General features: G+C 39.8%; 1 protein-coding gene across 9 annotated transcripts in view; it reads right to left on the bottom strand.

Moving 5' to 3' along the window:
* Positions 1-25521, bottom strand: part of DZANK1 (double zinc ribbon and ankyrin repeat domains 1) — an 88995-nt gene that overhangs the window by 55506 nt on the left and 7968 nt on the right. For all 9 annotated transcript variants that reach the window (XR_006513833.2, XM_014855903.3, XM_014855936.3 and 6 more), the window contains exons 4-8: positions 20842-20956; positions 19301-19397; positions 18199-18323; positions 13004-13089; positions 2092-2209 (exon numbers count right to left, since the gene is read on the bottom strand). Coding sequence is in view for 8 of the 9 variants with exons in the window: in XM_014855903.3 (XP_014711389.1) it covers positions 2092-2209; positions 13004-13089; positions 18199-18323; positions 19301-19397; positions 20842-20956 (541 nt within the window). In the remaining variant the exon portion in view is untranslated. The remainder of the gene's footprint in view (positions 1-2091; positions 2210-13003; positions 13090-18198; positions 18324-19300; positions 19398-20841; positions 20957-25521) is intronic.

Here is a 25521-nt window from a genome sequence, read left to right as displayed (position 1 = left end):
TCATGCTATGGATTACTAGCATCCTGTTTCCCATTGGCAAGGGGCTCAGCACTGCTGACGAGCAAAGGCAAGGATCAAACCACTTCCAGAATCTCATCTTTGCAGGTCTATTACCTGAGGCCACTCCTGGTACCAATTCTGTATCAGTCAGAGTCCAGTCAGGAGACAAAACCACACAGTAATTTGAACAGAGGAAGTTTAATATAAGTAATTAATTTGTAACAGAGGATTAAATCTAATGGGTAAAGCAAACTCTAAAGACTACGAGAATATCCAATAGAGGGAGGAGCCACTACCTCTACCGCTGAGGCAAAGAACCCAAAAAGTACCAAATTTAGAAGAGGCACTTAGCCCCCAAGGCAGAAATCAGACTTCATTGAATTGGGTGTGGCTTTCACCTACTGGTTGGCAGAGAGGTTCACTGGGGTGACACAAACAAGAGCAGGCAAGCAAAAAGCTGTCCACTAGGGTCCAATGAAACTGATTAGGAAATCTCCTTCTGCGGAGCTGGCAGAACGTGCTGGGAAGCCACATGCAGGGATGCTAGTGAAACTTGAGGGGAAACTGCCCACTGGGATGCCTGAGAGACCATCTGGAATCTGGCTGGGATGTCAGTGGAACTCACTGAGAAGCTGTTCATGGAATGCCACTGAAATTCACTGGGGTCCTGCACAAGTAGGTTCCTGCAGGTTAGCTGAGCACCATCAGAGCAAAAAGACAGGAAAGCATACCAGAATCAGAAAGAGAAGCCAAGTCCATTCTCCTATAGTGTCCCTCTACTTACAAAAATTAACATGAAGCCAGCTGGCAAAGGAGAAATGTTTGAGTCCAGCTCTAGTACCACAAGGCAGGGCAATGAAGGATGGATCTGGAGCAGAGGCAAGACCTCTGCATCTTTCTAATGAGACTCTGAGTGCCTTGGGTCTACAAGTAGGATCCATCCCTTAGAATCCCAGAAACCCAGATGAGAGCAGATACAATAACTAATAAATAGTTTAAATTGTAAAGCTGTTTATATACTATAGCATATCAATAAACATAATTTTTGAGGCAGTAGAGATGTTCCAAAGTTTGTTATTTTAAATATTTATAATCTCTGATAACCTTTTCTCCCTGAAAAAACAAAGAAAGTTCTGAAAATCTGTTTTCTGAAAAAATAACTTAGACATGGCACCAGTGAATATAAGCAGGGAAAATTCAAACCAATGGGACCTGTTCATATTTTATTTGCTGTATTATCTTCTTCAAGGAGTTCAAAATATGTCATAGAAGTAAATTAAATTAACTTCTACAACAATCTTGAGCCATAAATTGGAGGAGAATTTTTAAAAGATATCCATTTAGTATCTGACCTCTTGCTTGAAGGTATAACTCAATTCTAAAAGTCTTGACTTTGAACTCACTGAATTACTGACTTTTTCTTAGTGACTATCTTTTTTAAATGATCATTTTTCATTCAACATCATAGATCCTTTTATTTTATTTTATCCCCCAGTCCAAAAAAATGTAACAAAGTATCAAGTGCACAAAGGTTAACACATTTTGATGAAGGTTTTGGTTTTTACAAAGTCAAGCATATTTTCTAACTAACTACAAAATTTAGTGGTAGGATAAAATCAATTATTATCTACACTTAATCAGCCAAAGCTTTTTAATTTAGATATTCCGATCAATCTATAGTGTAAACAAACAGCAGCTTTGGACAGGATGATGTATCTCATGGATATATAGACTTGTACTTAGTACTTCCCTCCATAGTTCTAGAATATATTTCCTTATTGTACCCAGGTTATGAACAGAAATACCATATGAGTAGGAAATATGTATTTATCCATGCAGGCATCATTGAAATAATAAGATTTCAGTCTTTTTCTGAGCCTGTGCTTCTGCAAGCCCACATAAAAGAAACTGCATTGCAAACAAGTTTTTCCATTCCTAAGTAGGAGTCTGGATAGTAAGAGATTAGTTTGTCAGTAAGTTTTTCAATAAGTATTTAGGCTTGTGGTTCATATATGCCATATACTGTGCTACTGCTGCAAATAAAGTTCAGATAAACCAACAAAAGAAGCTTTTAAAGATTCTGCTGCTCACCTGAGCTCCTTCTGGGGGTGGGAGACGACAGCCAAATATGGCTGGAACAGGAGAGCCACATTCTTGACAGAAGCGAGCAAAGGGATCAGATGGGCGGGGGGCAAGGCAGTGGGCACACCTACAACAAAAGAGGTTCCTGATTGGCCATGTTCTGATGGGTTCACATTAAGAAGTCAGGTGAAAATCTAAACGTGTTCAAACATTTTTAAAAATAAAATAAAAAACAAAACAAAAAGCAGACCACTCTCAAACGCTATGGAACAAGTTCAACATAGGAGATGCTTCTCTAGTCATTTTATTACAAAATGGCCTCAGAATTGGAACCACTGGTGCCCTTCACCTGTAGGCCAGGCCCATCTCACTTCCTGACTGTGGCAGACGTTTCTCAGCAGCCTGGATCCTGCTTCTTGGTGGGGCTCTGGCTTGTCCTACCACACTAGATTTGGGAAGCGTGAGGCTGAGCCCTGGGAATTGCAGTAATGTCTACAGTGCGCTCTTCTGGCTTCCTACCTGAGCACTGAGCCCAGTCTGAGTGATGGGTCTTCTTCCTTGGCACTCTAGAAGGTCAGTGTTAGTCAAGCCCTGCCATTGTTTCACTCACCTGGTTAGAGTCCCGAGGCCCTGCCCCAGCAACATCTGGCCCCATTTCTTGAGCAGCTGGATCCCATCATTTAGCCCTCACCCACCTACCTGGGTTCTGGATATCAGCCACAGTGAATGGATTCTCGGAATTGGGCTTCCCTGTGAATAACATTGCTGCTGTCACGCATTTCCAGGCAGGTTGGGCCCTTGATCATGAGACCTACCTATCTGAACTGCTCCACAGCATCTATGATGTTTGGATACTGTACCCTGGATTGCTTAGTTGCCTGAAACAGTTTCTACCAAGGTGTCTCAACAAGCACCAGCCTTTGTAGTTGAGTCCATTTCCCACGCTCTTTACTCCATTTAGTCATTCCTCACTGTACCATATTACCAAGGTTTCAGCATGTCTTGCACCTTGGTCCACCAGGGCAAAACCAGTCTTCTCTTTTCTATCTCCAAAGATAATGAAGTGTTGCTCAACAGCCCATGGAGTAACCTGAATATCTCATTGCTCTTATCTTTTCACTCATTCAACAAACCCCTGAGAATCTAATAAGTGTCAGCTCTGAGGACATTAGAGGATGAAAAGAGACTTGGTACCAACCCTGGAAGAGCTCAGATCAATGGGAGGAAAACATGTTGCAATACACCATGATAAATATTAAGGCAGAGGTTTTCAAAATGTCCTATGAACATCAGAGGAAAGGAAAGGATAGGTAAACTTAAGAAAAGACATGACGTGTAAGCTGAATATTAAAGGATGAGTAAGAGTTTGCCAGAGGGAGAAGGGGTAGAGGTATTCAACTTATGGAAAACAGCAGGTAAAGAGGCTTGAAGCAAGGATTTTTGGGGAAGCTTGAGGGATTTTCACTTCCAGGTAAGATAAGTGAAAGGGACCATATTTACTCTCTCACTCGAAACAATAACAAAAACAACAACAACAAAAACACACAAAGAAAATACATAAAACAATAGTTTTCAGACATTGGACAACAGGCAGGGCAGGACAGTGAACCATAAGAAAGAGGAAATAACCAACATGAACCAGGTGGCATAAGCTCCAGCTTATTGCCAGGAGAGAGGTTTCAAGGTACAGAGAGCAGAAATTCTGAATTGAGGACATAGGAGGAGGTCAAGGCAGTCAGAGTTTTCAGGAAAGAATACCAAAGAAGAGTTTCAGAGAGTTTCAGAAACATGCAGAGGGTCACCTTCAAGTCTTTAACTGGATGTACACATGTGTGAAAAAACTATTCAAGGCCAGAAAAAAATACCAAAGGGGAATGGAGGAAACCACACATAGGTCTGGGAAGTTCATGTTCTCACAAGCCAAAGTGTAGAAACTCTATATGCAAAGGAGCATTTGGGTAAGTACTTGGCAGAGCAGTTTTTTTGGTAGTAAGGAAAAATTAATACTAGACTGAATGCTGCTCTTGTGCCGTCTAAAAAGTCTGAAAAGTAAGACTAAAAGAATCAAACTGTTTCCAAGTAACTTCCAAGTAACTTTGTTCTAGAACGAAGTGTAAGAATCATTACAGGAATACAAAGGTACCCAAGACCCAACAGGATAAAATTTACAACGCCTAGCATCCAATAAAAAATTACCAGGCAGGCAAAGAAACAGAAAATTACAAGTCAAAATCAGAAGAAAAAATAAATCAATAAAAACAGACCCAGAAATGTGCTGTGTGATAGAATTAGTAGACAAGGACATTAAAATAGTTATTATAACTATATGCCATATATCTAAGAATGAGGAAAGGTAAGCATGCTAAGGAGAGACACAGAGGATGCAAAAAAGATCCAAATCAAAGTTGTACAGAGTAAAAAGCAATGGCTGAAATGAAAAAACACACTGCATGGGATTAACAACAGATTAGATATGGCAGAATAAAAGATTAGTGAATTTGAAACAGGATAATAGAAGTTATTCAGAATGACACAGAGAGAACAGACCAAAAAAAAAAAAAAAAAGAAGAGACTATTAGTAAGCTCTGGGAGGATGTCATGCAAACTCATATACACATAATTAGAGCCCCTGAGGAAGAGGAGAAAAGAGAGCATAAAAATATTTTTTAAAAATGAACCAAAATTTTTGATGAAAACTATGAACCCACCGATCCAAGCAAGCTGAATGATCTCCAAGCACAAGAAACATGAATAAAAGTACACCAGGGCAGATCATAACTAAACTGCCAAAAACCAATAATAAAGAGAAAGTCATAAAAGTAGCCACAGGAGAAAAAAGACCGTTATGTACAAAAGACCAAAGATAAGAATAACAACACACACTTGTCAGAAACAACGCAAGCCAGAAGATAGTGGAGCAATATCTTTAATGAAAGAAAAAAACCCCATCAACCTAGAATTCTATACTCAGCAAAATGAAGAGAAAGTAAAAACTTTTTCCGACATACAAAAGCTGAAAGAATTCATCACTAGCAGACTTGCACTGCAAGAAATGTTAAGGGGGGCCAGCCCCGCGGCCGAGTGGTTAAGTTTGCGCACTCCACTTTGTCAGCCCAAGGTTTTGCCAGTTCGGATCCTGGGCATGGACATGGCACCACTCATCAAGCCATGCTGAGGCAGAATCCCACATGCCACAACTAGAAGGACACACAACTAAAAATATACAACTATGTACCAGGGGGCTTTGGGGAAAAAAAGGAAAAACAAAATCTTTAAAAAAAAAAAAACATGTTAAGGGAAGTTCTTCAGGCACAAGGAAAATACCAGATAGGAACCTTGATCTACAAAAAAGAAAGAATAACACTGGAAACAATAAATACGTTAACAAGCATAAAAATCTTTTTTTTCCTTATTTTTAAAATCTCTTTGAAAATAATCATAGCATATTAAGGTGATTATAAACCACGACCAAGTGGGATTTATTCCTGTTCTTCAAGTATGGTTCAAAATATAAAAATCAGTGTAATACATTAGATTAGTAGAATAAAGGAAAAAGCCCACATGATCATCTCAATTGATGCATAAAAAGCATTGACAAAGTTCAACATTCTTTCATGATAAAAATGCTCAACAAAGTAGGAAGAAAAGGGAATATCCTCAACATGATAAAGACCACATAGGAAAAACCCACAACTAACATCATACTCAATGGCAGAAGACTGAAACCTTTTCTCCTAAGACCAGGAACAAGACAAGGATACCCACTTTCATCACTCCTATTTAACACAGGATTGGAAGTTCTAGCCAAAGGAATTAGGCAAGAAAAAAAGTAAAAGGCATCTAAATTGGAAAGGAAGAAGCAAAATTGTTTCTGTTCACAGATGACATTATCTTTTATGTAGAAAACCCTAAAGACCCCATACAAATAAAATTGTTAGAGCTAATAAACGATTTCAGGAAAACGGTAGGATAAAAATTCAACACAAAAATCAGTTATATTCCTGGGCCAGCCCCAGCGGCCTAGTGGTTAAGTTTGGCAAGCTCCACTCTGGCGGCCTGGGTTTGGTTCCTTGGCACAGACCTACGCCACTTGTCTGTTACTGGTCATGCTGTGTTGGTGGCTCACAAACAAAAAAAAGAGGAAGATTGGCAGTGGATGTTAGCTCAGGGTGAATCTTCCTCAGCAAAAACCAAACAAAACAATATCAGTTGTATTCTTATGAACAACCTTTAAAGGAAATTAAGAAAACAATTCCATTTATAATAGCATCATAAAGAATAAATGGGAATATTGGGGGGGAGGTTGTTTGTTTGCTGGGAAAGATTCGCTCTGAGCTAACATCTGTTGCCAATATTCCTTCTTTTTTTTTTCTCTCCAAAGCCCCAGTACATAGTTGTATATCCTGGTTGTAAGTCTTCTAGTTCTTCTATGTGAGCCGCTGCCACAGCATGGCCACTGACTGATGAGTGGTGAGGTTCTGTGACTGGGAAACGAACCCAGGCCCCCAAAGTGGAGCTTGCTGAACTTCAACCACTAGGCCACCAGGGCTGGCTCAGGAATATTTTTAATCAAGGAATAATTTAGAAATAAATTTAACCAAGGAGGTGAAATACATGTGCAATGAAAACTACAAAGCTTTGCTGGAAGAAATTAAAGAAGACATAAATAAAAGGAAAGACATTCTGTGTTCATAGATTGGAAGACCTGATACTGTTAAAATGAAAATACTGCCCAAAGTGATCTACAGATTCAATGAAATCCCTAAAAAAAATCCCAACAACTCTTTTTACAGAAAGAAAAATCCATCCTAAAATTCATATGGAATATCAAGGGACTCCAAGCTGCCAAAACAGTCTTGAAAAAGAAGAACAAAGTTGGAGGACTCTTGATTTCAAAACTTGCTACAAAGCCAAGCAACAAAAGCCATGCTGAACTGGCATAAGGACAGACATATGGACCAACGGACTAGAATAGACAGCCCAGAAATAAATCCTTGCATACATAGCGAAATGAATTTTGACAAGGGTGCCAAGATCATTCAATGGGGAAGGGAGAGTCTTTTCAACAATAATGCTGGGAAAATTGGATATCCACATGTAAAAGAATGAAGTTGGACTCTTATCTTACACCATATACAAAAATTAACTCAAAATGGATCAACCTAAATGTAAGGGACGAATCTATAAATCTCTTAGAAGAATACATAAGGGGAAAGCTGTGTTGACACTGGATTTGGCAATGATTTCTTGGACATAATATCAAAAGCATAGGCAACAAAGGAACAAATAAAGTGGATTTGTTCAAAATTAAAAACTTTTGTATATCAAAGAATACTATCAGAGAGTGAAAAGACAATCTAAAAATGGGAGAAAATATTTGCAAATCATATATCTGATAAGGGATTAATATCTAGAACATATAAAGAGCTCCTACAACTTAACAACAAAAAACAAACAATTCAAAAATGGGCAAAGGACTTGAACAGACATTTCTCCAAAGAAGACACACAAATGACCAAGAAGCACATGAAAAGCTGCTCAACATCACTTGCCATTAGGAAAAGGAAAATCAAAACCATAACGAAATACCACTTTACACCTATTAGGATGACTATTAATAGAAAAACAGTAAATAAGTATTTCCAAAGATATGGAAAAATTGAAACACTTGTGCATTTCTGATGGGAAGGTAAAATGATGCAGCTTCTGTGGAAAACAGTCAATTATTCAAAAAGCTAGAATAGAATTGCCACATAATCTAGCAATCCTAGTCCTAGGTAGATATCCAAAAGAATTGAAAGCAGGGCCTCGAACAGATATTTGAACACCACAGTCCACAGCAGCACTGTTCATGTAGTGGCGTTATTCACAATAGCCAAATGCTCAAATGTCCATCAACAGATGAATGGATGAACAAAATGTGGTATACACACACATGTACACATACACACATGCATGTGTCTACATATTACATAGATATGGGGTACACATAATGGAATATTACTCATCTTTAATATGGGATGAAATTCTGATACATGCTACCACATGGATGAACCTTGAAAACATTATGCTAAGTGAAATAAGCCAGACACAAAAGGACAAATATTGTCTGATTCCATTTCCATGAGGCAACCAGAATATTCAAATTCATAGGAACAGAAGAGAGAACAGAGGCTACCAGGGGCTGGGGGGATTGGGTAATGGGGAGGTATTGTTTAATGGGAAATGAGTTCTATTTAGAAAGATGAAAAAGTTCTGGAAATGGATAGTGGTGATGGCTGCACAACAGTGTGAATGTACTTAACGCCACTGAATTGTACACTTAAAAATTGTTAAAATGGGGGGCCAGCCCGGTGGGTAGTGGTTAAGTTTGCATGCTCTGCTTTGGCAGCCTGGGGTTCGCTGGTTTGGATCCCAGGTGCAGACCTACATACCAGTCATCAAGCTATGCTGTGGTGACATTCCACACACAAAATAGAAGAAGATTGGCACAGGTGTTAGTTCAGCAATAATCTTCCTCAAGCAAAAAGAAAAAGATTGGCAACAGATGTTAGCTCAGAGCCAATCTTCCTCACCAAAAAAAAAAAAAATCGTTAAAATGGTAAATTTTATTTATGTGTATTTTGCCACAATAAAATTGTAAAGGGGGGCCACTCGGTGGGATAGTGGTTGGGTTCATGTGCTCTGCTCTGGCAGCCTCTAGTCCACAGGTTCAGATCCTGGGTGTGGACCTGCTACTGCTTGTGAAGCCATGCTGAGGTGGCATCCCATATAAAATAGAGGAAGGTTGTCACAGATGTTAGCTCAGCGACAATCTTCCTCAAGCAAAAAGAAGAAGATTGGCGACAGATGTTAGCTCAGGGCAAATCTTCCTCACACACACACACACACACACACAAAGTATAAAGGCCCTCAAAAAATAATTGATCTTAGCAAATAAAAGTAATAATGTATTGTGGGGTTCATAATATTTGTAGAAGTAAAATGAATGATCACAACAGCAAAAGGCTCTTGTTATGCAGTTCTGGAAGTATACTCTCATAAGGTTCTTACGCTATATATGAAGTGGTATAATATTACTTGAAGATAGCCTGTGATAAGTTAAAAACGTATACTATAGACCCTAAAGCAACCACTAAAGAAAAGTTATAGCTAATAAGCCAACAAAGGATACAAAATAAAATGGAATCATAAAACATACCAAATTAATCCAAAAGAAGGCAGGAAAAAAGAAAAGGGTAACAAAAAATAGATGAGACAAAACAGAAAACAAATAGCATGATGCTTGATTTAAATTCAAACATATCAATAACCAGAATAAACATAAATACTCTCAACACCTCAATTAAAATACAGAGATTGCCAGATTTTTTAAAATGCAAGACCCAACTATATGCTGTTGAAAGGAAGCCAACTTTAAATAGAGAAATATTAATAGGTTAGGAGTGAAAAAAATATACCACGTAAACGCATCAAAAGAAAGTAGGAGTGGCTACATTAATATTAGATGAAATAGATTTCTAGAGCAAAGAATATCACCAGCGTTAAAGAAGGTTATTTTATAATGATAAAGGAGTTGTTAGGAAGAGAACGTAAGATTCCCAAAGGTTTATGCACTTAATAAAGGAGTTTCAAAGTCCATGAAGCAAAAACTGAGAGAAATGCAAGGACGAGGAAACAAACTCATAACTATAGTCATAGATTTCAACATAACTTTCTCAAGAATTGATTAAACAATAGACAGAATATCAGCAAAGATAGAGAAAACTTAATACTATCAACCAACTTAACCTAACTGACATTTATGGAACACTCTAGGAAAATACACATTCTTTTCAAGAGCACATGAAACATTTATCAATCAGATCACACAATATAGGTTCTCTGACCAAAAAGGAATTAAATTTGAAATGAATGCCAGAATATACAAAGAAAATCTCCAAACATTTTGGAATTTAACAAAACACTTCCAAATAACCCATGGGTCAACAAAGAAATAACAATGGTGGTCAGAAACAGTTTGAGTTAAATAGAAAGTACAACACATCAAAACACAACATATCAAAATTGGGGGCTGCAGCTAAAGCAGTAGTCAGGAGGAAATGCCTATATATTTGAGTTCTAAATGGCAATATTAGAAAAGAAGAATGGCTTCAAATGAATGACTTCATCTTGCACATTAAAGAAATTATAAAAAGAACAAATGAAACTCAAGTTTCACTCAAAAAGAAATAGATAAATCTGAATAGACACAACTATTAAAGAAATTGAATGTGCAGTTTAAATCTTCCTTAAAAGAAAACTCTGGATCCCAGTGCCTTCAGCGGTGAACTGTAACAAACATATAACAAAGAAATAGTATCAATTATACAAAAACTCTTTCAGAAAACCGAAGAAAAGAGACTACTTCCCAACTCATTTTATGAGGCCAGAACTATCCTGATAATAAACCAGACAAAGACATCAGAAGACAAGAAAACTACAGACCAATATTCCTCATGTACATGTATACAAAAAATTCTTTACATTTTAGCAAATCAAATTAAACACTATATAAAATGGATAATATTTCAGGTGGGATTTATCTCAGAAATGCATGGCTGATTCAAAACTGGAAAATCAGTCATTGTAACTCATCATATGAACAGAAAAAGCAAAAGCCTATGGTCATTTTAATAGATGGAAAACATGCTTTGGACAAAATCCAACATCTAGTCCTCATCAAAAAACAACAACAACAACAAACTCTCGGCAAACTATAAATAGGGGAAAATTTCCTCAATCTGAAGGATCAACAAAAAACCTATAGCAATATCATATTTAATGCTGAGAAATGGAATGCTTTCCCCCTAGGTTCAGGAATAAGGCAAGGATGTCTACTCTCACTACTTATATTCCAAATTCACTGGAAGTTTTGGCCAATGCAACAAGTTAAGAAAAAGAAAGAAAAGGGATTCATACAGGAAATGAGGAAGTCAAACAACTGTCTTTATTTGCAGGTGACCTGACTACCTTATATAGGTAATTCTATGGAATCTACCCAAAAAGCTAAAAGAATAAGTGAGTTCAGTAAGTTTCCTGGATACAAGACCACTAAACAAAAATCAACTGTATTTTATATTCTAGCAACAAATAATCAGAAATTTAAATTTTAAAAGCATGCCATTTACGACAGCATCAGAAATACATGAAATACTTAGGGATAAATCTGACAAAAGATACGTAAAACCTGTGCACTGAAAACCACACAACATTGCTGAAAGAAATTAAGGAATATCTAAATAAATGATGAGATATATCATTTCCCTGGACTATAAAGACTCAATATTGTTAATAGGTCAAATTTCTCTAAACTAATATATAGATTCAATGCAACCCGAATCAAAACTCTAGTAGACATTTTGTAGATGTTGACAAGCTGACTAAACATGAATTATAGACCTAAATGTAAGAGAGAAAACTTCTAGAAGAAAACATAAGAGAAAAATCTTAGTGAGTGGGATATGTCTTGCGTTTGGGAAAGATTTCTTAAATATGCCAAAGTAAGCATGAAATATAAAAGAAAAAGAAATACTTTAGATTTCATCAAAAGTAAAAACTTTAGGGGCTGGCCCCGTGGCCAAGTGGTTAAGTTCGCGCGCTCCGCTGCAGGCGGTCCAGTGTTTCGTTGGTTCGAATCCTGGGCGCGGACATGGCACCACTCATCAAGCCATGCTGAGGCAGCGTCCCACATGCCACAACTAGAAGGACCCACAACGATGAATATACACCTATGTACCCGGGGGCTTTGGGGAGAAAAAGGAAAAAATAAAATCTTTAAAAAAAAAAAAAAAGTAAAAACTTTAGCTCAGCAAAGAAACACTGATAAGAAAACAAAAAGCTAAAGACTGGGAGAAAATATTTGCAAGCATATATCTAACAAAAGAAAATATTTATAACTCTATAATAACATACAGAGCCCAATTTTTAAAAGGGCAAAAGTTTGAATGGACATTTTCCCAAAGAAGATGTGTGGATGGCAAACAAGCACATTTAAAGATGCTCAGAATCTTAGTCACTAAGGAAATGCAAATTAAAGCCACACCTGCCATCTTACTAGAATGGCCAAAAATAAAAACAAAAGTGTTGGTGAGGATGTGGACGAACTGTAACTCTCACACACTGCTGCTGGGAATATAAAACAGTACAATTTCTTTGGAAAACAGTTTGGCAGTTTCCTAAAAAAGTTAAATATACACCAATCATACGACCCTCCTGGGTATTTACCTAAGGGAAATAAAAGTATATGTGTATCTGACAACTGTGTACAAATGTTGTGTACCACACTGTGAACAAATGTTCATAGCAGCTTTATCTGTAATAGCCAAAACCTGGAAACAACCCAGACGGCCATCCACGGGTGACTGGATAAACAAATTGTGATGCATCCATACAATGGAATACTACTCAGTAATAAAAGGAAATAAACATTTGATACATGCAATATGGATGAATCTCAAAATAATTAGGAGGAGTGAAAGAAGCCTGGCAAAAAAGGGTACATACTGAATTATTCTATTTATATATGGAATCAAATGCAAACTAAGCTGTAGTGGCAAGAAGCAGATCACAGGTGCCTGGAGATGGGGAGGCGCAGAAGGAAGGGATTTCAAAATGGGATCATGTAGGAAATTTGTGGAGGTGATGGATTTGCTAATTTTCTCGTATGTGGTGATAGTTTCAAGGTTATAGACATATGTCAATTCTACTCTTTAAATAAGTGCAGTTTACTGTATGCCAATTATACCTGTAAAATCTGTACAAAAATTAATAAAAAACAGCTGGGGTTGGGCAAAACCATTGTTATATCCCATTCTTAAAGTCTTTTTGACCACAATGTGTCTTAGAATTTAAGAAATAGTAAAGAGAATGTGATACTTACTTGAGAAAGTCTGTCTCCCTTTGAATTCGCATGATCTCTGTGCTTGTCAAACTCTTCTGGCCGATTATGTGTGCAAAACTAGGGAACTAAAATTAAGAATATATATAAAATCACGGTAAAAGCTATGGTACAGTAAAATTTTATTAAAAATTCATCTTAATGTTTTGTCTTACCCAGAATTCATCTTTTAATGTTTTGTTTTATTATCCAGAATTCATCCTTTAAAAACTGTGATGGGGAAAGTCATAAGTAATTATTACTCCGCTATGGACATTAAAAAAATTAAAGTGCTAGTCATAATCTGATACATACATTCTATTAAAAACAAGAGTTTTTAAGAAAAGGTATCCGAATTTACCATCAGACAGGCCAAATTTTAGAATTTAAAAACCTAAGTTAGTAACTATTTTTCTCAGAGATTATATCCCCAGGAAATTCAAAAGGATTCACCTGAAAGAACAAATACAGCAACTGCCTGCTTATCCAGAAACATTTAACTCTCTTTGATAGATTTTTATTTGAATGGCTGCTTTGTACCAGGCACTGTGTTTGATGCAGGGAGAGGGACAAAGATAAATATCACATGGTCCCTGCCCTGAAGGGAGCACGAACTGGTGTACATACACAATACTGAAACACAGTGGGTTCGGTGTGGTAACACATTTGCACTGGGTCCCATGGGAACCCAGAAGAGGGCATAATCACAGGCACTTGCTCCAGGGGAGAAGGGCTTCCCAGGGCAGTAACATCTGAGCTGGGTTTGATGTTACTCCCATCTGAGCTTGGGAAAGGAAAGAAAAATTTGTCAAGTGGACAGAAGGACAAAGGGCATTCCAAGGAGAGAAAACCCATCTGCAAAGACACAACAGCAGGGCAGTGCATGGCCTATCCTGGGACTTGGGCGTTTGATATGGTCTAGCAGTCTGAGTGGCAGGACAGTAGAACAGAAAGGAAGGGTGGAGAAGGAACATGAAAGGGAGAAGCTAACACATATGGAGGGTCTGGTAGCAGTCAATTGTGCCTGGTATTTGACAGCCATTCTCTCCTTGACGTTTCACAATGACCTTATGAGGTGGGTAATATTATTCCCGTTTCATTTTATTTTTGTAACATTTTCTTTTGACATAATTTCAAATTTACAGAAAAGTTGCATGGATGGTACAAATAACCCCTGTATATGCAGCTTGACCAATTGTTTACACTAACATTTTGTCCCAAGAGCTTTTGTTCTCACTTTCTGAATCACATGAGAATAAGCTGCAGTCATGACGCCCTTCTGCCTCTAAATTCTGCGCGTGATTTCCTCTTACACAACAGCGCAATTCTCAAAACCAGGAAAATTAACAGTGATACACTACTACTGTCTAACCCACAGATCTTTATTCAAATTTTGTTAATCATGCCAATGACGTCCTTCACAGCTATATTTTTTTCCTGGTCTAGGATCCAGTCCAGTATCACACTTTGCAGTTGGTTTCTCCTTTAATCTGTAATGCTTCCTCAGTCTGTCTTTATCTTTCATGATCTTGACATTTTTGAATGGTAGCAGGTCAGTTAACTTGTAGAATCCCCTCCAATTTGGTTTTGTCTGATGTTTCTTCATGAATGGATTCAGTCATGCATTTTGGCACAAAGACCAGAGAAATGATACTGTGTCCATTTCACTGCATCATATCAAGAGGTAACATAATCCTCATTTTTGAGACGAGGATGCTGAGGCTCAGAAAGTCTGAGTCACTTGCTTGAGCTCACGTCACCAGTAGGTCTACTATCTCATGTCCGACCCCAGTAGACACATCTACCACGATGCCTGGGGGCTGAGCTTAAGACTCCAGACGTTACGCTGCAGGCAACGGGGATCAGTCCGAGGTTTTTAGTGGCTTCTGTGTCAGATCCAACATGGCCCAGACCAGAAGTTGCAAAGTGGTGGTCTACAGCCCAAATTTGGCCTGCCATTGAGTTTCATTTGGCCTATGTATATTGGCCCACGCCATGTTTCAAATTGTTAAATAATTTTTAAAAGTTAAAATTATGTTTTAACACATAAAGATGCAGGTTTCTGGCTTCTCTTGCAAATTCATCAGATGTGGCAACACTGGGCCCACAGGCCTTCTTATCAATGGTTATCTGAGTAGAGATGACCTTTTTAGCTTGCAGGGCATTCCACATGGCCAGAGAACCCCCAACTCTCTTGCCCTGACACTAAAGCCAGGTGTCAGCTGTCATTCATCTTCCACCCAGGCAGTATCACACATTTACATGGCTGCCTAGCCCCTGACAGTGCCCCTAGGCCAGATGCTTAGCTCAGAGATATCTTGTCTCCCTGGTGGTTGTTGACATGCTGTAACATCCACCAGCATCATCAATTCTGATGTTTGCTGAAGTATGCTTTAGATGGGATTGAGCTGGGATATTGAGAAGACGCTCTTGCCAATATGAGGGAAAAAAGTAGAAGATAAAAGTTTTGCGGTCCTTTTCTGGCCTCCTTGTCAAATTCCCCAAACTGGTCCCCACACACCCAGTTTTTGGGGATGCTGAATCTTGGAATCTTTACGGATTTTTTTATTCTGTCTTTCCCTTGGAAACAACAACTCTTAAATAACTAGGTGGGCAAGGTAATCCACATACCCATGCACAAAGAAAATAATTCTTTCTAGATATATTCAGATAATTAAGGTCACATGAGACTTTTTCCGAAAATAGTTATGATTATATTTTGTCGTATACCACTCATTTTTCAAAATGATGCTTTTTTATCTCAAAAGCAGTATTCTTATTTGGGCTACACTGGTGAGCATTGCTCACAGGAGCTGAGTGTGCTCATTTGTCTCTTTGGTAATCACTCTTTCCAGGAGGCTGTGAAGGGCAATATTCTATTGCAGGGATGGTTGTCCTTTTGTTTAGTGGGGTTTGCAAGCAGGCCTTTTTAGGTCTGTGGTCCTCTGGGCTGCACTTTGTGGTCCTCCAGAAAATATAGTGGGTGGGCAGATGGAAGAACCCAGGAGGTCAGACTGAGTTACACCACAGCATTAGAGACAGGAAATGAAGGAAAGGGCTTAACTTCAAGATAAGGATAGTCAGTCTTTCAGGCCAGTGATTCTCAGACTGAGCTGATCATCAAAGTCATCCATGGACTCCATCCAGGCTTATGGACTCAGATTATGTAGGAGGACCACAGGAAGGGGCAGCTGGAAATATATGTAAAAAGTTCTCCCCAGATGATTCTGATGTGCAACCAGGTGTGGGAACTAAGCTTTTAACCTCCTTTACACTTGAAGCTAAGTGTGAGCAGCCTTGAAATCATGGGTACACAAGAAGCAGTTGTGGTTGCATAGAAACTGTGCTTCTAGGTATGCTCTACTTGGGGCTCAGACTGCAGAAAGACAGCAAAGGCTCCTGGGTTGCCCTTAGATGCCAAATTCTAAACTGGATTTTAGAAACATTGAAAAAATCCAAGTGCTGTAATAGTAGGAGGAGGAGGCAACTAGTCTAAGGGCATCTTTCTTGTTATATAGTAAGAATGCATTGATATAGCTTTTATTTAGGTTGTAAATCACCTCCAATATGTCAAATCCAACAGGCAACTCCCTGCCCTTGTCTAATTTGAATCTGACATAGATGAATTTGACATAGATGAGCACTGCCTTCTCCTTGAAACTCTTTCTTCTCTTGGCTTCTGGGACACCACTTTTTTTTTTTAGCTCTCTTCCTACTTCTTAGGCTCTTCCTCCTCTACCCAACTTCTAAATTGAGGATTTTGTCTTGTGCCTTCTTCTCTTCATTTTCTTTACAACCCTGGCAAGTGATCTCATTCAGACCTAAGCTTTACATATCATCCATTTATTGAATATTGCTAAATATATATCCCCAGCCCTGACCTCTCCCCTGAGTTTGAAGTTGCACGTCCAACAGTCTAGTTAGCACTTCCACTTGAACGTCTAATGAGCCCTGAACACTTGTTCCTCCCTGGTCTTCCCCATTTCAATTAATGGTACCATCATCTCCAGATGCTCAGGCCAGGACCCTGAGAGTCATCCTTGGTTCCTCCCTTTTCCTCACCCCATCCATCTGATCCCTCAGCCAAATCTGTTGGCTCAACCTACAAAACATATCTGGATTCCCACCACCCTCCTATCCTCACCACTTAAGCCTCCTAAATGATAGTTCCCTTTTACTCCTCTATAGCCTAATCTCCATACTGTAGGCAAACAGAAATCTTTTAAGTAAATGAGATCATGTCTTACTCTCCAAATGGATTCCCTTTACAATTAGAAGAAAATCCAAACTCCTTACAATGGGACTTACCCCAGCATCTGTGATTCCCAAACATGCCTGCCCATTAGAATCACTGATGGGTGAATTAAAAACGTAGAATAAAACCATTCCTAAAACCCACACCAATTAAATCAAAATTTCTGAGGTTGGGGGGTCCCAGGATTGTTTTGGAGCCCCTCAGGTGATTCCAACATGCAGCCATGTTTGAGAACCACGGCTCTCTGTGCTCTGCCCCAGCCTACCTCTCCCACCTCACCTCTGACCTTGCTCACCACGCTCCATCCATACCAGCCTCCTTGCTGATCCCTCACTTTGCACTACGTGTTGTCACTGCTGCCAAGATCTTTGCAGGGCTCACTTACGCTCATCTTGAAGGTTCAATTCAAATGTCACCTTTCCAAGGAAGCCCTCTCTTCTCACCCTGAATTCGAACATTGTTCTTCCTCCATGGTCATTCTCCATCCCAGGGGGTCTCAAATTTGAGTGTGCATCAGAAGGACCAATTAAAACAGATCATTGGGCCCACCCCTAGAGTCCCTAATTCAGTAGGTCTGGGGTAGGGCCTGAGGATTTGCATTTCTAATAAGCTCCCATGTGTTGCTGATGCTACTGGTTTTGGGACCACAGTTTGAGAAGTACTGCTCTATCTTATTACCTAGTTTAATCTTTTTAATGACACATCACTATTTTAAATTTTTTGTTTGATTATTTACATATTTATTACTGCCAGCTCCTACCCCCAATAAAAGGTGAGCTCCATGAGCACAGGGGCCTTTCTTGTCCAACACAGTATTCCCAGCACTGGAACAGTGCCTGGCACAGGGTGAAAATGCAGGGGACACTTCCTTGAAATATTTCATGGGAAGCATTACAAATAACCGTAGGTATTTAGTACCCTAAAGAGTTTCCTTAGAAGTTACCTGGGAGTGGTGGGAGGGTGGGCTAGAACCTGATTCTTCACGGTAAGCTGGGGTTTCCAGTGGACTCTCTGAGAAGCGAAGGTCTTTCCAAGTTTTAGGGTCAGTTTTCTCACCTCCGTTGAGGTCTACAATTATATCAAAAACATTGTTCTGTGAACATCAGTAATTACACATATAATCATGCAAACGTCTTCATAGTTGGAAACCTTTTAATAAGGGACATTGTCATCCCATTCTTTCCCTAAAGTAGTAATAATATAAAGAATCCCCAACTCGTTGAATTAGCACTGAGAAAGAAAAAAATTAGCCCAGACTAAGAAAATTTAAATCTGCCCTACTACATTACACAACATTCCACATCAGGCTGGGAAGACAGATAAATCCTTTGCAAGGTTAGCAGAAAACACTTTCTCGCCAGGACACACTGCAGTTGTAAAATGTCATAACAGCCTCCCCTTTACATGACTATTGTTTCTTACTTGCCAAGAAACTTTGTTCTCTAAAATCAGATTATCAGACACCTTGCTGTTTGAAATCATATCAGTAAGAACGAGCCATCCAACAATTGCCTGGAGGACCTATGTCACTTTGACATAGAGAAGCAGCTTCAATTTCCAGTCTTCATCCAGAGCTTCAGAGAAAGGTTACTGAGCACAACATTCCACATTTATCTTTATAGTTTCCAAGGTAACAGAACCCTGGTCCCCTTTGCACTCCATACCTGATGGCGACCACTTCACACACAGCTCTGCTTTGCTTTCAGCCTATCAAAATTCTGCCTTCATTTAAATTTCACCCAAACTCCACCTTCCCCCAAACCCCATAACTGTATTTTTTCCTCTGTTTGGTGAGAGGACCCATGGTTCCTCCGGTGTGCGCTCTCCGTCGTGGCAATGTGACAATAAATCTGACTTTGTTGGACTGCTTGATTATCCCTCATGGTCGTAAGCTGTTAGCTAAGATAGCCTTAAAACTCAAATTATAGCTTTCTTTCTTGTTCCAGTGTTTCTTATTCCAACCCTTCTGCAGACAAGAAAAGAAGCAGTGAACCCGTTTGGTGGTTTAGAATACTAAATCTTATCTTCATTCTGTCACATCATACCTGGAAATTTTCTCAGGTTAACATTCCAACCCAGTTTATTTTCAGCATTCTTATATTTCTTCCTTAGTTTTGATCCAACAAATCCATTTTTCAATTCCTAGGGATGAAGAGATTGCATGCGAATCACTTGATTATGCCCATTTCAAAGATGAAAATTGAAAGTTACGTGGTAGAGACAGTGTCATAGCATGCATTTCTTACTTGAAAGGGTTTGCAGTTGTTTTTACAAAGTGACCTCTGTCTCACCTGACTCTGGAAACACACAGCTTTGTGTCTGGCCTGTTTAGTTGCCAGCATGTCTGCTTGGTAAACCCTACCAGGTCAAGCAGCCAAGACCAGAGGCAGGAGGCAGCACATGTAGGCAGGAGGTTGCAATCACAGGAGTCTGAGTAATAATAGAAGGACCATCAGATCCAGGGAGCAAAGAAAGGGTGGAGTCAGACCATCATAGGACTTATGTACCCGAATTGCCAACACACAATCCTTAAACTCTCTTCTCTCTGGACTCAGTCCCTTATGCCTGACTCAAGCCTGAGGACCTGCTGATACATGTAGGCTCAGCCCCTGCTGGCTGCCCCTGCCCAGTGTCGATCCCTGCGCTGAGCATCCTTGAGCCCCACACTATGCCTGCACCCACTGCTTTAGTCCCACAGCCTCCCCCTGTGGTCTCTGGTCTACCACTGGGCTGAATGGACTCCCAAAAAAACTTCCGCTGTCACCCCCAACAAGACCTCTATGACTGAGTTTTTGGTTGGTTTCCTTACCACGGGCTGGCCCATCCTCTGGCCCTTGGATCTATCTCACTAATGCCCATAACCCAGGGACTGAAGTTGCAAACGTCCTTTTTCGATAGGTCTAGTTCATTCTCCAAAGAAGGGAGGCTTTGCAGCTATTTGGGGATGAAGATTTCAACATAAAAGAAGGCTATGCCCACTGAGGGCTTCTACTAGTCTGATGCATCTATTCCACGAACATACACTCACTGCCCTCTCCTACCTGCCCCTGTGCAAGGCATCAAGTATGGCAGACACACTCTCTGGCACCTTGGAGCTTACAGTGCATAAAGGAGAGAGACAAGGAGCAAAGTAATCACATATTCAAAGCATTTTATAAAGGGAGAAGGCGCGGGTGCTAAGGGAGCAGTGACGGAACACAGCCCACACAGTTTAGTTTGGCTGGAGTCTCTACAGGGGACTCACAGAGCTTGAGAAGACGACTGAGGACAGAAACTCAGCACTTGGGATGCCAGGCTAAAGATTTCTGTTTCTTCAATAAGTAAGGGGGAGTCATTGAAGACACCAGAGTACGGGCAGTGATGGTAGGTAGGAATTTCTAATGGGCAGGGTGGAGGAGGGACTGACTGAAGGGTGGGAAATCAGTGAAAATAATTTGCAATGGTTGATACTGATCTCAATTATGAGGACATGACTGTGGGTAGACTGACAGAGGTGATGAAACAAAAGGGAAGATGTGACCACCGAGAAAGAAAGAACTAAGAAGGTGGTGTGATCCTCTGAATGTATTCCAGTTTCATTACTTGCCTGCTTTGAAGAATCTTTGAGAACATTTTCAACGCTGTCTTCCAAAGAGACTGTATTTGGTGGTTCACAGTCCACCTGAAACACTTTTGTTACAATGCCACTCTGTCTGCAGTCGCTGAAAATTATTTTAAAAAGAAAAAGTTTGTGTGTTACAGAAAGATTCGAAAAAAGGTGGCTAGCAATTAAGATGACTCTATTGAAGTCCCTTAGTCTAGCTTCTAAATTTATTATATTTTAAATTGGAGAAATCAAAATACAACTTCTGTAGTTTTTCCTTGCCTTATTCTCATTTATCTATTTCTATGTAACAAACCATTTCAAAACACAGTGTCTTAAAACACAAATCTATAGGTTAACCAGGCTCAGCTGGGCAGCTCTCCTCTGCGATCTTTCATGTGGTTGCAGTCAGACGTCGGCTAGGGCTGGCGTCAACTGAAAGATGAACTCGGTTGGATGTCCAAAATGGTTTCTTCCCTCAAATTCAGAAGCTAGGCTGGCATATCTGGAATAGCTGGTGCCTCGCCAGTCATCTCTCTCAGTCTGTCTACCTATCTGTCTTTCTCTCGCCCTTCCTCCCTCTCCCTCCGTCTGTCTCTCTTCCTGTCTCCCTCCCTCTCCATGTGGTTAGCTTGGGATTCCTCACAGTATGGAAGTCTCAAGAAAGTTGAACTTCCTACATGGTGCCTGGCTTCCCCCAGTGTTTATGATCACACTTCTTGTGATTTAGTCTTAGCATCATTTCTGAAGCATACTATTGGTCAAAAGTAAGTCATAGGGCCAGCCCAGATTCAAGCAGAGGGGCTACACTGGAAGGCATGCTCCACTGGGGGGCCATTTTTGGAGACTATCTACCATATTCACCATAACTATTTCATACCTTAAGATTTAGACTATTCTAAAACAAAGAATGGGGTTACCTATGAGGCAAGGGAATTTTCCTTACTCCAGCTGTAGGTAGCACAGTATAATATTATAGTATTCCAGTTTATGGATGTATCACAGTTTGTTTATCCACTCGCCATTTGATGGTCATGTGGATTTTTCCCAGTTTTTGGGATTATGAACAATGCTGCTATGAGCATTCACATGTAGTGTGAGCCCTGACAGTTGAGTTTTCTCTTTTTTGTAACACAAGTGCATGACTTAAGTTTTGATTGCTGAGGCATCCACTTCAAAGAGGCATCCATTTCAGAGATGGCTATCTCAAATAAACATTGTCAGCCACATAACTAGATAAAGAGCCAGATCACTCTCCTCCACCCCGCCCCCCACCCCTAGGCGCCTTTGTTTTAGTGATCTCGTTTGGTTTCAATAACCGACCTTTTAGGCTGCCTGTTTCTTCTACTCCTGTGCTTTAAATTCCCCCTCTCATGTTTTAAATTCACCAATAAAGACTGAGCCTGTGAAACCCTAGGCCCCCACGCTCGACCCCAATAAAAGCAGAGCCCTAGTCTCGTGCACTCTACCTGCGACTCTGCCATGTGGTGCGCCATGTAATTATCAGGACTCATAAACAACAAATCTTGTTTCTTTCAAAGTTTCCTGATGGTGATTGCTGATGGCGTCTTGCAATTATAATTAAGAATCACATGGGCTGGTCCAGACACAACACTGGTTATCAATAGTCTGAGACCCACACACAACAGTCGTCATGTGGACGTGTTTTATTTCTCTTGGATAGATACACAGGAGTGGAATTGCTAGGTTATGTGGTATGCTTAACTTTTTAGAAACTACTAAACTATCTTTGTTCCATTTTACATTCCCACCAACATTATCTAAGGGTTGCAGCTTCTCCACATACTCGTCAACGCTTGATATTGTTGGCCTATTTTGATCACCTGACTCTTGATCATGTTCTCTGTAGGTAGTTGCTTGAGATGTGTCCCCAGTGTATTAGGATTTGGCTTGGCTGTTTTAACACAGAACCAAAACAATAGTGGCTTTCCCCAGAGAGAAGCCACAGGGTATAATCAGTCATCGTAAAGAGGTGCCATGGTGATGGGAGTATGGTGCCAAGTTTCTACCTGGTTGCTCCACCGTTCCTAGGACATTGTACTTCTCCTCATGATGCAACGTGGCTGCTGATCATTCCAGTCAGTGGGAAGCAGGGCCCACTGCATCCCTTCAAGGGCACAATCCAGAAGTGGCACGTGTCACTCCCACATGCATCCCAGTGGTCACACCTGCTGCATGGCTCTCACTAGCTGTAAGGAGGAGGGGGAAATATCTGTCTTCTAGGCAACCTGTGTCTAGCTAAAAATCGTGGGAAACACATATATTGGGGGACAGCCAGCAGCCTCTGCCACACCGTCATGACCATGCTTGGAACATTTGTTTGATATATTTAACTCTCACCCCAACTAATTTGTGTTGAAATCTCACAGCTAGAACACAAGTGATTCTGTTTGATCTGTCCAGGCACTTAATACTTTTAGCATTTCCAGTTGTCTTCTTTCTTTGGTGTTCTTTGTCTGCTTTGCTTTTACTGATTTTCATAATGATTTTCATATTCTTTGACACATTTTATCTGTTTCATTAGCATTTCTTTTGCAATTTATCAAATTTTTACATGCCAGTTTTTTATATTTCTTAAAATTTTTGAAGCTTTAAGTAAATAAGTGTCCCAAAATGATTAAAATTCTTTGATTAGGTAAATATTCAGAAATGCATAAACATCAGTTCCAAAACAGTTGAGAAATGTTCTACATTAAATATAGAAATTTTAAGCTACATTTTTAGAAGGAGAAAAAAATTTCTCAGAAATACATAATTCATGTAAAAAGCCACTACCTATTTAGTAAGTGACAATATTTAAGAAACGACACGCTTGCCTTTCTGTGATCAGTGGATACTTGTATGTTCACTGGCTGGAGTGACTAATGGGTGGCTAAACTTTAGGGAAGCCCATGTTTTGTTTTGTTCTTAACAATAAAACCAGATTTACAGATACATATATCTGGATGCAGATAGAAATGACCTTTTAGATGAACCACTTACTTAACTCATTCACCTCAACATCCATCTCATCCGCATGTTCATCTCCGGTCCCAGGTCTGTCATCCAAGATTCAATCGTCCTTGTTAGCGCACTTCCTGGACATCACAAACATCTCCCTCCAGGAATCACTCAAATCCTAGATAATCGTGGGGCTCCCTGAATGTGCACTTACAGCCCCACCGCCACACTGAATAGAAGCCTGGTTCTCATGCACTTGTTCGACCCCTTTAAGCTCCAGGTTGTCTCCCCACCACAGGTGGCCCTTTCCTTAGAGACTCAGCAAAGGTTTTCACCCATGGACCTTATTTTCCCTGAGAGAAGCCAGAAACTAACTTAAATTGCCTGCTAAATTGAAGGATTTCCTGATTCTAATCCCAAAAAAAGGATTCAGTTTGGGGTTGGAGTTAGAAACCCTATTCAGAGCCCAAATCTCATTTGAACACACATAAATTTTGCTAGGGTTGGAATTAGAGACCTTAAATGTGTATCTTTAGGCATACCAATATAATGTGAACCCAAAATTAAAAAATTGCATAGAGCTCTACCCCCACAAAGATTACTGTCCCCTCAATAAAGCACCAAAATTACTAGAATGATTGCAAGGCAGTTATGAAGCTGGATCTGTAAGAATTCTGCAACTTGGTCTAGATCAGGTTTTCTCAACCTACTGAAAACTACTGTAATTTTGGGCTAGATAATTCTCTGTTGTGAGGGGCTGTCCTGTGCATTGTAAAATATTTAGCAACATCATTGGCATCTACCCACCAGATGCCACTAGCACACTCCCACTTCCAGTTGTGGAAAAGAAAAATGCTTCCACATATTATTAAATGTTCCCTTGAGGGCAAAATTATGCCCAGTTGAAAACCTCTGGCTTAGGAACATGAAGGGGTTGAGTGGAAACCACTTATACATCCAGGCATAAACTTTTCAAATATGAGGCATGACTTTTGAGTTGAGTCTCACAACAGCAATCTTTTATCCCTTCGTTAAAAATTTGAGTAACAAAACATAACAATAATAACAGCTACTACATGTTCCATACCAAGTATATACTAATGTATTACCTCTGATCTTCACAATGGCTGCCAAGTAAGTTCTATTAACCTCATTTAACAAATGAGGAAACTGAGACTCAGAAGGCCATGAAACTTATTCCAGGTCACACAAAGAGTAAACGATAGAACTGGGATTAAAATCCAGATCTGCAGGTCATCCTCTTTCCCACACTCCAAGCTACTGCTCTCAAAGCACTGATTTCCTTGCTTTTGTTGCCGCCTATGGAGATGACAGCTGGATCCTTCCTCCACACAGACACAATTTTTTGAGGGCATGTTATATACTCCAAACAGCTGCAGATGGATGCCCATGAAATGCCCTGGTGACTTGTCAAAAAATTTGCTTTATCAACCATTGTTGCAAAACTGGGGAGTACCTCATAGTTCTGCTACAGAAAAACGATTTTTCTGAGGACCCTGACTCCCCCACCTTCCTACCTTCAGTTCAAGGCAGCTTTTACCTCAGCCTGGCTTGATTTGTCTTGACAACAACCATCTAAGGTCACTGACAATGAAGAGAGAACCATGTAAGTTCACTGTCAAAACACTACAAAATGACATTGGAGACAGGAAGTTCCTCACCACAAAGGAGGCTTTTAAAGATGCAAGGCAGATGTCAGAA

Source organism: Equus asinus, chromosome 15 (genome assembly GCF_041296235.1).
Source record: "Equus asinus isolate D_3611 breed Donkey chromosome 15, EquAss-T2T_v2, whole genome shotgun sequence".
NCBI lineage: Eukaryota > Metazoa > Chordata > Mammalia > Perissodactyla > Equidae > Equus > Equus asinus.
The sequence above is the reverse complement of the archived record's forward strand: the minus strand, read 5'-3'. Positions and strand labels throughout refer to the sequence as shown.